We start from the raw sequence: 13,130 nt of genomic DNA on the forward strand, positions 1-13,130 counted from the left end.
AAGCTTCCGGAGAACCAGCCATATACGAGCCCTCCAGGGTGTTTGGGTTAGGACCTGATCAGCCGCATCCTGGACCAGTAGCAGATTCCAAAGCAGGGATAGGAGAACGGCCGCATAGAGTGAGTTACATTAATCAAGTCTGGAGGTGACCACTGCATGGATCACTGTGGCTAGGTGTACCAGGGACAGATAGGGTGCTAGTAGCTTAGCCTGGCAAAGATGGAAAAATGCCAGCTGCGTTAGTCTCATAACTTAAGCCTCCATAGATAAGGGGCATCAAAAATTATACCCAAGTTCCTGGGCATCTGTGCAGTTGAAAGCTGTACTCCATCCAGCTTGGGTAAGCACACTTTCTGATCTGGTCTTTTTACGCCCAGCCACAGGACCTCCATCTTCAAGGGGTTCAGCTTTTAGCAAGAAGCTCATGGCCTACCACATCAAACACTGCTGTGAGATCGCACAGTGCAAGCAGCATGTTTTGAGGAGCCATGAGGGGCATGGGTCTAATGGGCAAGTGGCTGGCATCTGAAGCTGTCAAAACTTCCTTCTGAAGATGGCCAAGGGGTCTCCAGTTCCTTTACCGTATTAGCAATTGGGGGAAGATCATCGCGGGGTGTCAAGATTATATCTGCAAAGCAGCTCGCAAAAGCCACGCAGCTGATCCCCAATTGACTATTGTTTGGGCACCTTTCGCGGAGGGCGGTAAGGGACTGAATTACCCTACTAAACAACTGAGCTGGGCAAGAGCTAATGGACACAATGGAAGCAGCATAAAACTCACATTTAGCTGTTCTCACTGCCATCTCATAAGCGTCCTATAAGATGTTCTCAAAACCTTCTCACAAGTTTTCCTTCAGATTCACTCTAGTCATCTCAACTCACATTTCTTTTCATGCAACTCATCAGTGTACCAGGGACCTGGCTTAGGGCAGGAGAAAAGAGGGCAACAAGGTGTGATGTTGTCGATGGCAGCTGACATCCAGTTGTGCTAGTCTCACCTAACAAGTTGCTGTGAGTCTTCAGGTGCCAAAGAGCATTCTGGAATCCATCAGGATCTCTAAGTCTCTGAAGGCAGGCACCCCAGGTCCAGGACTGAAGAAGGACCAGGAATCCTGGGATGGGCAAGTTCTTTTAGGACAAATGTTTCATCCTCTGTGATCCAGGTCTCAGTCACACATGCCAGATCTACCTCATCCCCTGCAAAGTATACCTGCAGGGTTGAGGATTCGTTGTTTATAGATCTGGCGTCACACAGCATCAATGTCAGATCCGGTTACACCCCTGCGTTTCTTGGGATGGGACTGAGATTGGAAAAGGTGAGATCCTGTCCATATTTTGGGTGGGCCCTGGAACCCCAGACACATCTGCTGTACACTTTCATGGCTGCAAGCTACTACCCCTTACATGCATTCAGGTTCCAAGAGGAAAGGTAGGCATATCCCCATTAGAATTATTGTATGGCAGGCTTTTCTAATGGCGAGACAGATGGGGAATGCAACTTTTGAAATAGGTGACACAATGTTAAGAGACTGTTGTTGCCTTGCAGTCTTGTTTTATCTTCTCTTATAAGGTATGTGATAGCAAGACAACCAGTCCCTCTTGATGTCCATCAGTACCAGCCTGGAGACTGGGTTTATTAGACTTGGAAACACAAGCCCATGAAATCTGACTGGAAAGGCCTGGTGCAAGTCCTACTGACCAGTCACACTGTGGTGAATGTGGAGGGAAGCAATACTTGGCTGCGTCATACCCGAGTGACAGGGGCCCCTGCTGATGGATCACGATGAGAAGATGCTGACATCAGTGTAGTCAAAACCCTAACAGCTGGAAGGAGTCAAGGGAAGAGCTCTGAAAAGTAGAAGCTCTGGATTGATTAAGAATGCTTTTCAAACATTATTATTATTTATTATTATTATTATTCAAATACACTCAGTATTATTTCCTTTTTGATAATTGTTAAAGTTCAGGACATTGGCTTGTATGACATCGTCAACCCTTGTGTGAGCATTACTGGTGCAGGTATAGTGAGCTAGCGTGCTACCATAGGGAAATCTGTAATGTTCAAAAGGATCTGAACTGAGGGAACAGGAAAAATATATCAATGTATAGAGGTTTTTAATTGTGGTGAATACCTGACTCGAACCGGGTGTGAGAAGATAAGGGAAATCTATTCATGGCTAAGAGGCAATCCTCCACTTGGGTGAGGAATTGAATACATCCCAGCATTTCAGCAGTATATTGCTCCGGGGAGGGGGCGGGGTCATACTAGCCAAATATTGTCAGACTATTATGTTCTATGACAGCGATGAGTGGCTTGGAAATGTCCAGGAACCATATAAGTTTAACAAAAAGGAAAATGCCTGTAGGCCTAATGAGGGTGCACCACAGAGTTTCTAAAATATGATGTAGTTATAAAAATGCCAGTATTTATTAATAATACAATATGAATTAAAAACACCTAAAGGTTTTATAGGTATAAGATAAATTCAAATCGTATGAACATACTAGTGCCTCTCCTATGGTAGAAAAGCTGGCATAGTATAGCCCAATCCCATCAGATTTTGTAAACTGAGTAGGATCAGGGAGACTCTGCAGAGGAAGGCAATGGCAAACCAGCTCTGCTTCTCACTTGTTGGGGTCGCCATAAGTTAGCTACAACTTGACAGCAATTTACATACACATCGGGCCTACAGGCAAATTTGTAAGCTGTTTGACCTACACAAGAAAGGCAACATAAACAAGTGAAGCCTGCTGAAATCAACAGATGCATCTGTTGGTCCACCAAGTGTTGGTTTGCTAGTTATATTCCAGGGATTGCTCGAAATTCATGTGTGCATTTGTGAGTGAGTGTGACTATGTGTCTTTTCCTGCCTAACAACCAGAGAGATGTTTTCCTCCACCAGATGTATAGTGTATGGGGCACTACAGTTACCTAAAGCCATGCTTTGCACAAGCACAGAGGCACTCTCTCCTTTACAATGGCTTCAAAGCTACACTTTGCAGTAACTAATCTGTAGTTAAATTCCATAACAGTGCATGGTCAAGGAAAGAGCTTTTCTTTGTTTTGAATTTTAGTCTACCCCAGAAGGCGGGGGGGGGGGTCTGATGGGGAGGTACCCATCTGACTTATTGGGGGTAGACAGATGCCTTACTATTCTGTTTCAAAATATTCACAGTGCATTTTTATTTATACAACATAAAATACATCTTATAAAGGGGACAGGGTTTGAAAAAAAAAGTCTTAAGCCGGAAAAGCACCCTTGTGATGAACAGGGAACCTGGCTGGCTTTCTGTGGTCAGGGACGATGCCTTGTGACTCCCATTGATAGGATACTGTGTTTTTGAGCAGGGGGAAGGAAGAGGGGATATTTATTTACAATATTTGCACCCCTCCTTCCAAACACAACAGAAACCTTCCAGGCTCCCGTATGGGGCGGGGACAAAATGGATTTCCCTCCATGCTGGGCATGGAGATCTTGATCACAGACCTTTCTCGCTGGAAGGGTAACTGGGGCCGGGGCTCATTGTCTTATCACTCCTCGCTTAACTTCCCGCCCAATGCACCCATGCCCGGGTGTTTGTTTATGCGATGCATCTGCCCCTTTGCAACGGCACGGTTTAGAGGGCGCTTTAGGAGAGAGACTCTTTGGGAGGATTGCGTTCTGCCTGGGAATTGGGGAGGGGGGGGGCGAGCCGTGGAAGGGGAAAATGGGCGGGAAAACCACGGCCAGGGGAGAGGGGCGCGCGGGGTCAAGCATGGGCTCCCTGGCCTCCCCCCCCCCCGTCGCCCTATTGTGGGAATCCTGTTGTTGCAAACGAAGATGGACGGGCGAGGATGGGGGGTTTTCGGGAGGGAGGTCGCCTGGCTGGATTACTGTCCTCTCCCCCGCGTTCTCGCCCGATGCAAATGTTTTTTTTTTTAAAGAATAAATAAATAAACACACAAGCCACCTCCGACCTCCCCGGCAGAAAGCCAGCGGCGCGCAGAGCCGGGGTGGAGGGCTCACCTTCCAAGTAACGGCATCTTTAAAACCGCGGCCCACGCTGCCACTACGACTCCCGCCATGCCCCGCGCGGCCCGAGAACGCTTTTCCTACGGGCAAGGCCGGCCGGGCGCTGCCGGGAAAGCGAGTCCCGCGCCTCACGACCCAGTCCCCCCCCCCCCCCCCAGATCCGAGTCAGTCAAGCGGTTTGGGCCTATGAAAGGGCCCGACGAGGCCGGGCCGACGAGGCGGCTTCTCCCTCGCGCGCCCTTCCCGCGCTTTCCCCCCATCTCCTCCTCCTCCCCGGCCCGAGCCCGGCAGGCGGCGGCCAAGGCGACTCCTCCTCTCACCTGAGGCGGGAAGGCGCCGGGGCCTCGCTCGGCGCGGGGAAGCGGAAGGCGCGGGAGGGGCGCGGAAGGCCGGCCGGCGGGCGGGCGAGCGAGCGAGGCGGGATGGAGGCGGTGCGGGGAGGACGAGGAGGACGAAGGGTCGCCGGGGCCTCCCCCGCCGCTGCTGCCGCCGCCTCCTCAGCCGGGCCCGGGGCCTGCGGGTGCCAGGGAAGCCGCTCCTGCCTGCTTTGCGAGGAGGCCGCCCCGCCCCCGCAGGTACCCAGCGCGGCATCACGGAGGAGGGGCCGGGCGGAGGGAGAGGGGAGAGGGGTGGGCGGGGGAGGAGGAGGAGGAAGGGGAGGGGGCCGCGCACGTCCGCACTCCCGCCCGCGAATTTTGGTTTTATTTCTAAACATTTCCCCCTCCTTCCTCTCTCTCTCTCTCTTTCTCACTATCCCCCCCATCTTGAAAAAGGGAGGCGGCGCGCGGGCCTCTGGGCATGTGCAGAACGTCCTTTTGTGTGTGCAGCGACCCAGTTTGTAGGGGGGGGGGGGGGAGAAGTTGAGCTTGGTATAAAAACACGAGCAGCCCAGGGGCGTCTCCGCCAGGGCCGGCCGCGGGTTGTTCCCACGTGAGCCTTCGCGATCTGCTTTCTCTTTTCGGATGCTGCTTGGGTTTCCCCGCTAGCTGCTGGCCTAAGATGATCTCGAGTGAAAGCAAACGCAGCGAAATTGCTGGGTCCCCCCCCCCCTTTCTTTTTTTTTCTTTTTTCAAATCTCTGGGATCTGTTACCCATTTGTGTTATGCTGTTTGTGTTGATTTACTCTCAACGCTTTGCCTGATTATTTCCACCCCAGGACATTGTATCCGAGGAAATGTGCGTGCCCACGAAAGCGATACTTTTGATTCCAACTTGGTTGGTTTTAAAGGTGCCCCCGGACTCTCCCCGGACTTTAAAGGTGCCCCCGGACTTCTCCTGCTTCAGACCAACCCGCTTGAATCTGATGCCAGACCCTGTTAGCCTGGGGTGGCAAAATTGGAACAGGATGCCGGTGGCACCTTTAAAAAACAAAACCCAAAACTTCATTTACTGGAGCTTTCCTGCATCAGAGCTCTTTTTTGTTTGTTGCAGTTTTCTGAACAAGGAGGAAGTCAGCCCCGATGTGGGAGTTTGAGACTGGAATGAATGTTGTTAGTCTTTGGTGTGCTTCTGGACGCCTGTTTAACAAGCATGCCTGCAGAGATGGGGGAGGTAGTTCTGTTAGTAGCAGCAAGAAAGATGAATCCTCCAGTGCTATAATGAATGCTTATGTAGCAATAAAATTTTGCCTTTCTGGTGCCACAAAATTGCTGTGATTTTTATATTTGTATTGATACTTTTAATATTTATGTGTACATACTTGTATTGATACTCTTAATATGTACATGTACATAGTTCACATTAAAAAATCCATTAGTAACTGTGCTAAGCAACAAGGGGGCATTTTGTTCTTTTAGTACCAACTAAAGTATCTCTTAGTTTATTCTTTTTCAAGTGTGGGGCTACCTAAAAGAGGCCCTTTTACTGTGTTTTTTTGGGACCCTTCCTTTGCCTTGAATTGGAAGGAGTACGTGAAACAGTATTAAATACCTCTTGGCATCTGGGAGTTCAATGTTTGCAGAATTGTATTCCACTCCCCCCCCCCCCCGCATAGACAAGAAAAAGAACCTCACTCTTCCTCATCAGTTGTCCAGAAATAATTTGTCCTCTGTTGACAGACCTTAGTACATAGAGTCTATATACAATACACATTATCTCCCTACACATAATATCCTAAACTGAAAAAAACATACATATGTCTCAGTAGGTAGTTTTAGGCAGATAGCATACACACACATACACAGTTTCTGATGGAGGAAAACAGCAGTTGAATGGAGTCACTGGATCCCCCCCCCCCAGTCTTTAGTTAGCAGAGTATGTATTATATCTGTTAACTGATGTTTTTATGGATTGATGATGTCTTCACTGAGTGATTATATATAATGCTCAGCTGAGGACAGCCCTGTGTGCATCTGATAAAGTGGACAAGAGTGCAAGAAAGCTTCTGCCACAATAAATCTTTGTTCTGGAGGTGCCCCAAAGAAACTCTTGTTGCAGCAGGTGGACAGGGTTACATGTCTGAAGTATTATTCAAAGCTAACAATCCTGTGGAGCCTTACGTACTAAAACTGCTGTTTTTACATGAGGTAGGAGTGCATCATTGGCAGGGCCCATCTCGGAAGAGCTGTTTTAACCCATAGTGGGGAAGAGAAGGGGTAATATCTCCCCTAAGATTGCACTTGGCACCTGTGCCATGGTTTTCAGGCACTTTTAAAATCATAACAGTGAGGACCCCTCCAAACCCATATTTAGCAATGTATGGGGAGCTTGGGTTTTTTCACTGCCCCAGGCACTTCACATGATATTACATCATTAACCATTAAGACAACTCCGCAAATCGGAATGGCAGAACTATCCTGCCCAAATCATGGGCATGATGAGATTTCGGCCTGTGACTTCCTGGCTTTCACAGCCTCTCGAGTTCTTAATTATGTTTAAAAGAATAAAAGCTGTTTTTGTACCCCGCTTTTCACTATTTGAAGGAGTCCCAAAGTGGATTACAAACATTGTTCCTTTCCGCTCCCCGTAACAGACATCCTCTGAGGTAGGTGGGGCTAAGAGAGCTCTAAGGGAGTGGATCTGCAAGAACAGCTTTAGGGTCACCCAGATGAATGCATGTGGAGGAGTGGGGAATTAAACCAGTTTCTCCAGATTAGAGTCTGCCACTCTTAACTACTACCTCACAAAGACATAGAAGAATTTATCAACGTATGAGATGCTACCTGGAGCCTCCATCAAAGGCAGTAGAACCAGATGCATATGGCTGTTACATCCTGCCACCTGTGAGCTTTCCAAGGGCACTTAGCCAGCTGAAAAATATCCAAATAGCGCTATCAAAGGCTAAATACAGTTTCTATTTATCAAGGACATCACCTGTACAACTGGAACTTGTCCCTGGTAAACCACTGTCCCAGTTATGTTGCTATTTTTGCTTTGGGGGAGTAGCAAGAAGATGCCTTGTTAAAATTTTAGTATTAATTGCTTGAGTTGCACATTCAGAATCCAGGTCCTCCCTACCCGAATTCTCAAGAAGGGAGCGTGGACTGCATTTTGTTTTGCACACGCATGCAAGGAAATTTATGCATATGAACCCTTTGTGTTCACAGTCCATGGCCTGCCATATCTCATGATTCTGAACTGTTGATCACAGCCAACTGCTAGACAGTTCTGGTTTCTCTAGCATACCTTCAACAAAGTACTTTTAAACTAGCAGAAGAGAGCCTGTAAAGGAATACAACAAGCAGAGCAGAACCTTCAGCCACGATTAAGACCTCTGACATGCAAACGATATTAAGATAAACATATTTACAAAAGGTATTTATAGTTTTAAAACAATCTCTGCTCCTTTTATAACAAAACGCCAGGAAATGGGAAGCTTTTAAGACATGAGTAAATTATTTCAGACCGTTATTCTGCCAATGTTTTTAGTAAGAGAATTTTTAAAGTCAAACAAATGCTGGTGAAATATTTAACCACCGGCCTTGATTACTTTCTTTTCATGCCTCCTTCCAGAGAACAGGCTGTCTAGTTTTTTGCGCTCCTTCCTCATCCCTATGTATTTCCATTCCTTGCAAGTGGATGGAGTAGCTTTGCTTCATTTAGCCCTTTTGATGGTTCAGGAAAGAATTTTACACATCATTTTCATCCTAGAAAATCCTCACTGTAACATTCACACACTTCTGATTGCATGCTTGAAAATGGTTCACATACTTTGCATCTATCCTGTTTTAAATGTGCTCTATTTAATATTACACATTTTATCAATAAAAAATTGGAACATAGATGGGATTAAAGGAATCCTCTAGTTAGAATGTTCTCCCAAATTCCATTAATTGAATGATGAAGAACAAGCAAGCATCATTTCCCTTCACTTTGAAGGGAATAACTCAAAACCAGTTCTATACAATGAAAGGACTTGCTTCTGTTGATGGAGCTAGTTAATGCAAACTAGCAGCCTGCCCTCCAATAGAGAATGCTGATCATCCCAAAATGCAGCACACAGACTTATACTCAAAGACAGCTCATTCAGTAAGGCAGGTTTTCTCAACTAGGGTTTCGTGAAACCCTGGGGTTTCTTGACGGTCCTCAAAGGGTTTCCTAAATGGATGGAAGTTAATTAATCTTTAAAATATTTTTTTTAATTTGCTAAAAAATTATCGGGAGATATGACCACATATGGTTATGTCAACTTGTCCCACCTTCCCAAAATGGCCAGTGATGGGCATGGATGTGGTGGGAAGAGGAGAGGGCCAGGTGGGTGTGTCCACAGCTATGCTTCCCAACCATATTCTTCACAGTGGCACCACTTCTGGGGGCTTCTAAAAGCCTGAAGGATGTTTCAGGGGTTTCTCAACGGCAAAAAAGTTGAGCAAGGTTGCAGTAAGGATGCTACGCTTATGTAAAGTGGAATCTTTCAAAGTAGGTTGAACTGTCAATAACCTATTTTTTGTACAACCGTATTCAAATGGAAAATGTTCTCTTTCTTCCCTCCCTCCCTTCTTTTTCTCAGAAAAGAGAGAACTTTGTTTACTGTCCACTAGCGGGCTTAGCCGTGGGAGAAGAGCAATCGGAATTTGCAGGCTGGGCCTTTCCATTTCCAGGAGTTTTTTTGCTGCAAGACTTTGTAAGCCTAGAGGAGGAGAGCAAGCTGGTGAAGCTGATGGATCAAAATGCTTGGAAGCCATCGCAATCTGGCCGACAAAAGCAGGTCTTGTCCTTGTGCTGAAAATTCTCCTAGCGCAGAAGCCTTCCGTCTTCCTGGCTTTTTTACCCCAACCTGGGCAAATGTATTTATGCCTATCTCCTTCATTTAAAAATATATATATATGAGCCCTTGTAGATTAGACCAAAGGTCCATCTAATCCAGTAGCCTGTTTTCCACAATGGTCAACCAAAATGCCCTAGAAAGTCCACAAACAAGGACATAGAGGCTAAAAGTTCACTTGGCTTTTGTCCCCCATCTATTCAGAGGCATAGTGCCTGGAAACACAAAGGTTCCATTTAATCTAACAGTCGTTATTAGCCATGATGGCTTTCTCCCGTAAATTTGTCAGCCACCATTTTCAAGCTGGTAGACACCCCAATTTCCTGTAGAAATGAGTTTTACAAGTCAATTCTGTGTCAGGTGAAACAGATTTCCTGTTCCCTGTCCTGAATCATTGTGTTCTCCCAAATTCCAGTGTTATGGCAGAAGGAGGAGAATATTTTCCCACTTCCCCTCCAATTATGCTTAAAGTTGCAATGCCTGAAAAGCAATGCTAGAAAGACTTTTGGTTGGTTGCCTCCGAAACAGGATGCTGGACGAGATGTCCACGTGGGTCTGATCCAGCAGAGTTCTTTTCATGTACTGCTTCTAATGGTTTAGAAGATTTAAAAGATTTTATTAAGTCCATCAGGATTTGCAAGCCAGATGCCTCTGGGAAAGAACACAGATGATACCCACTTCTGTTTATCACCAGTACCTGGTCTTCAGACCCATAGGTCTCTGAAGATAGAGCTTCCAAATTCTAACTCTCACGATTAATAGTGATTGATAGGCCTGTCTTCTACAAAACAGTCTGGACTTTCTTTTTAAACACTCCCTCCAGCTACCAACTGTCACCACATCTCGTGAATGTTACAAGATTCTAAATAATTAGTTATTTTAAAGATTCTGCCGCCTCCAATAGCAGAATTTACTCTGCTTCTATACAACTTAAGAGGGCAGGGTGCAGATTTGTGGAGAGCATTCAGCCCTCACATCCCAGTCACGAGAAATGTAGCCTTGCACTCCTCTGGATTCTGATAGTTCTGCAGGTTCTGCCAGCACTTTTCCAGTTCCTCACGACAAGAAACCTTCACTTAAAAAATGGCACCGTGAGATTATTTTAGGGTTAATTCTGAACTAGATCAGACTTGCAGACCGTGAGGTTACAGATGTGAGGAATACACAGCTCGCAACCTTTCAGAGGGCTTCAAAACCATTCCCACAGAAATCCTTATCAATAGTTTTGCATGGTGGATCAGAATTATTATTTCCACGTTAAAGGTGGAGAGCTGAACAAAAGAGGTACCGGGCTAAAACCAGCTCTTCCCTTCTTGGCTAAAGCAAGACTTGAACAAGGGCTTCACAGCTAATTTTCATAGCCATGCTTCCATGCAACCTCAAGTATCTTCTCCCCCTTTCCCCCTTTTCAATAGGACTATGGCCCCAAAGTCAACTTCAAGAAGCACAAACTGAAAGTGGCGAATTTTTCCGGCTTGCCTGAATTCAGCCAGGAGCTTGTGACACGGATGAAAAACCATTCCCCACTGAAGGGCTTCTCTCCCGTTGAGCAGTGCAATTTGGATTACGGCCCTGAGAGAGGATCCGCCATTGACCCTCACTTGGACGACTGGTGGCTTTGGGGGGAGCGCCTAGTGAGTGTGAACTTGCTATCAAGCACGGTGCTTTCCATGTCTTGTGATTCTGAGGACAGTGTCCAGTTATTCCCCACTTCCCTTAGTGAAACAGGGCAGCTGCGTGCCTCTGGATCTCTCTCTGCCTCTCAGAAGCATCATCAGCCAACCGGTTTTACTTCTGATAGACTTAGAATCACGACTGGATGGGAAGCGGACTGCTCTTCTGCCACAAGGTTGGTTCCGTCCAAAGACATTACTGTTGCTGTCCACTTGCCTAGGAGATCGCTGGTGGTTTTGTATGGCCCTGCGCGCTACGCATGGAAACATGCCATTCATCGGCATCATATCACAGGTCGCCGGATCTGTGCCACTTTCAGAGAGCTGTCTCAGGAGTTCAGTGATGGAGGGGAGCAAGAAGAACTGGGTAGAAAGCTGCTTCAAATTGCCCTAACATTCCAGGGAACACCCATGTAAACACTGGAGAGAAAGAATGGTGAGCCAGATTTGATTGTTTTGTTAACTGAAAATTAAAGTGTAGAGCTTTTATGAACTTGCCTTGTTTCGTTTCTTTCCAAGAAGCAAAGTTGTAAAAAGTATTCTGTGAATGCTGGGTTTTCCAAGCGTCCTACTTATTGGGAATTTCTTCCAGTGATTTGTTTGCTAAAGAAGCCCTCCTCATCTGCCCTAGAACTCATGTTTTCAAAGGATAAGGCTGGGCCTGACATTCATTCCACGTGAACTGTCAGTGCACCCTTGCACACACAGCAATCTCACAGGTACAGAAAAGAGCAGCAGAAATGATCTCAAATGCTAGGGCACCTTCCTTATGAATCAAGGCTAAAAAGCATAGAAACATGACCACTGGGGGTATGATGTGATAGAGATGTTTATAAAGTTATACATGGTATGAAGAAAATGAACTTTTCTATATTTTATTCTATAACTTAAGATCACCCATCAAAATTAGTGGGCAGATGGTTCAGAACATACTCAATGACACATACTTCACACATAATGGACATCCAATTTATACCACCAGTGCACACTGGTTTAGATGGTTTTTCACCAGGAAAAAGTAAATGCATAGAGGAGAAATCCATCATGGCTAAGGAAAGCTCCACGCTCCAAAGCTGTCTCTCTCTGAGCGGCAGTTGTTTGTGGGGAAAGGCAAAATGGAGGTGTTTGGCCCTTGTGGCTTTCCAAGGCTACCTGGTTGGCTATGGTGGGGAACAGAAAGCTGACTAGATGAATTATTGGACTGATCCAGCTAGGCTATTCTTGTCTTACCCTCTGCAGTTGTCCTTTGTCAAAGAGACAGCAAAGGGCAGGGAGGTCATCTTTACCATTACTGATCTTTTTGCGGAGGAATGCGCACCCCAGAATGCCATTTGAACGCTGCTGTGCTGAAGAACTACTTTGTACCAAGGCTGAATACTGCTTGCTTTAATGGGCCACCCTTTTGTGTTTCAGGACAAAAGTCTTTCCCCTCCTCCCAAACTTGTGAGATATAAACTTTTAGACCTAGGTAGCGTTGCCAGCTTCAGACAATAATGGTCTTCCAGGCCCAAAAAGCCACAGAACAGGCAAAAGCAAATGTCAGAACTTTTAGGTTCCCCCCCCCCCATGCAGCAGGAGGCACAGACCAGCAACTGGCTTCAGCTTCCTTTGTGTGTGTGTGTGGGGGGGGGGGGGACAGCAGGATGCCACAACTGAAAGAACAGCTAGCAGCTTGAAGAAAGACCCGTGTAGCCTACATGTAAATGACCTGTCTGGGTGGAGGTGGACAAGAACTGATTGAATAAGAGGATGAATCAAGGTGAGGGAGGGCTTGAAGACACAGGCTGGAAGACCTGGAATGGCAGGGGCAGAGAGACCCCCCAGCCAATGGCTCCATGTGACCTTCGCTGTTGGGGCTGAAAATGCTGCTATCAGCTCATCGAATGGGGGGAAGTAACGTAGGCCATGGGCAAAGATGCATGTCAACAATGTTCCAGCACACCTGTGTTGTCCAGATCACTGCACCGGGTCACAAGAACAGAATCAATGGGTGCTGAAATGACCATACACAGCAAGAATCCCTAACAGAGGAAATGGCTGGGCTGCGGACTTTCAAAAGGCATTCTGCAGTTCCTGGATATGCTTGCACAGATTTGAAAAAAAAAAAAGTGCAAACATGTTTTTTTAATCTATAGTTAATAACTATGGAATGGCTTTTAGCTGCTTTGCTTGCAGCCGCTGTAAGAGCCTTAAAGGTGCTTTAAGAACTTAAGCTGCTTGTTTTCCAAAAGATCCGGGCGG

At 46.5% G+C, this 13,130-nt stretch overlaps 2 protein-coding genes across 7 annotated transcripts in view; one reads left to right on the top strand and one right to left on the bottom strand.

Moving 5' to 3' along the window:
• Window positions 1–4,491, bottom strand: part of LRWD1 (leucine rich repeats and WD repeat domain containing 1) — a 24,261-nt gene extending 19,770 nt beyond the window's left edge. For 2 of the 6 annotated variants that reach the window (XM_077311480.1, XM_077311476.1), the window contains exon 1: window positions 4,334–4,491. The gene's annotated coding sequence lies outside the window, so the exon portion shown is untranslated. Of the gene's footprint in view, window positions 1–781; window positions 923–998; window positions 1,169–4,007; window positions 4,023–4,333 lie in introns of those variants that run through there. The other 4 variants (XM_077311477.1, XM_077311478.1, XM_077311482.1 and 1 more) reach the window with 4 other exon arrangements.
• ALKBH4 (alkB homolog 4, lysine demethylase) lies at window positions 4,436–11,378 on the top strand. Its single transcript, XM_077311484.1, has 3 exons — window positions 4,436–4,588; window positions 8,962–9,159; window positions 10,632–11,378. Exons 1-3 carry the CDS (start codon window positions 4,436–4,438, stop codon window positions 11,304–11,306), a joined length of 1,026 nt encoding a protein of 341 aa, XP_077167599.1. The 3' UTR covers window positions 11,307–11,378.
• The last annotated feature ends 1,752 nt before the right edge of the window (window positions 11,379–13,130 follow it).

This window comes from Paroedura picta, chromosome 15 (assembly GCF_049243985.1).
Source record: "Paroedura picta isolate Pp20150507F chromosome 15, Ppicta_v3.0, whole genome shotgun sequence".
In the NCBI taxonomy this organism is placed as follows: domain Eukaryota; kingdom Metazoa; phylum Chordata; class Lepidosauria; order Squamata; family Gekkonidae; genus Paroedura; species Paroedura picta.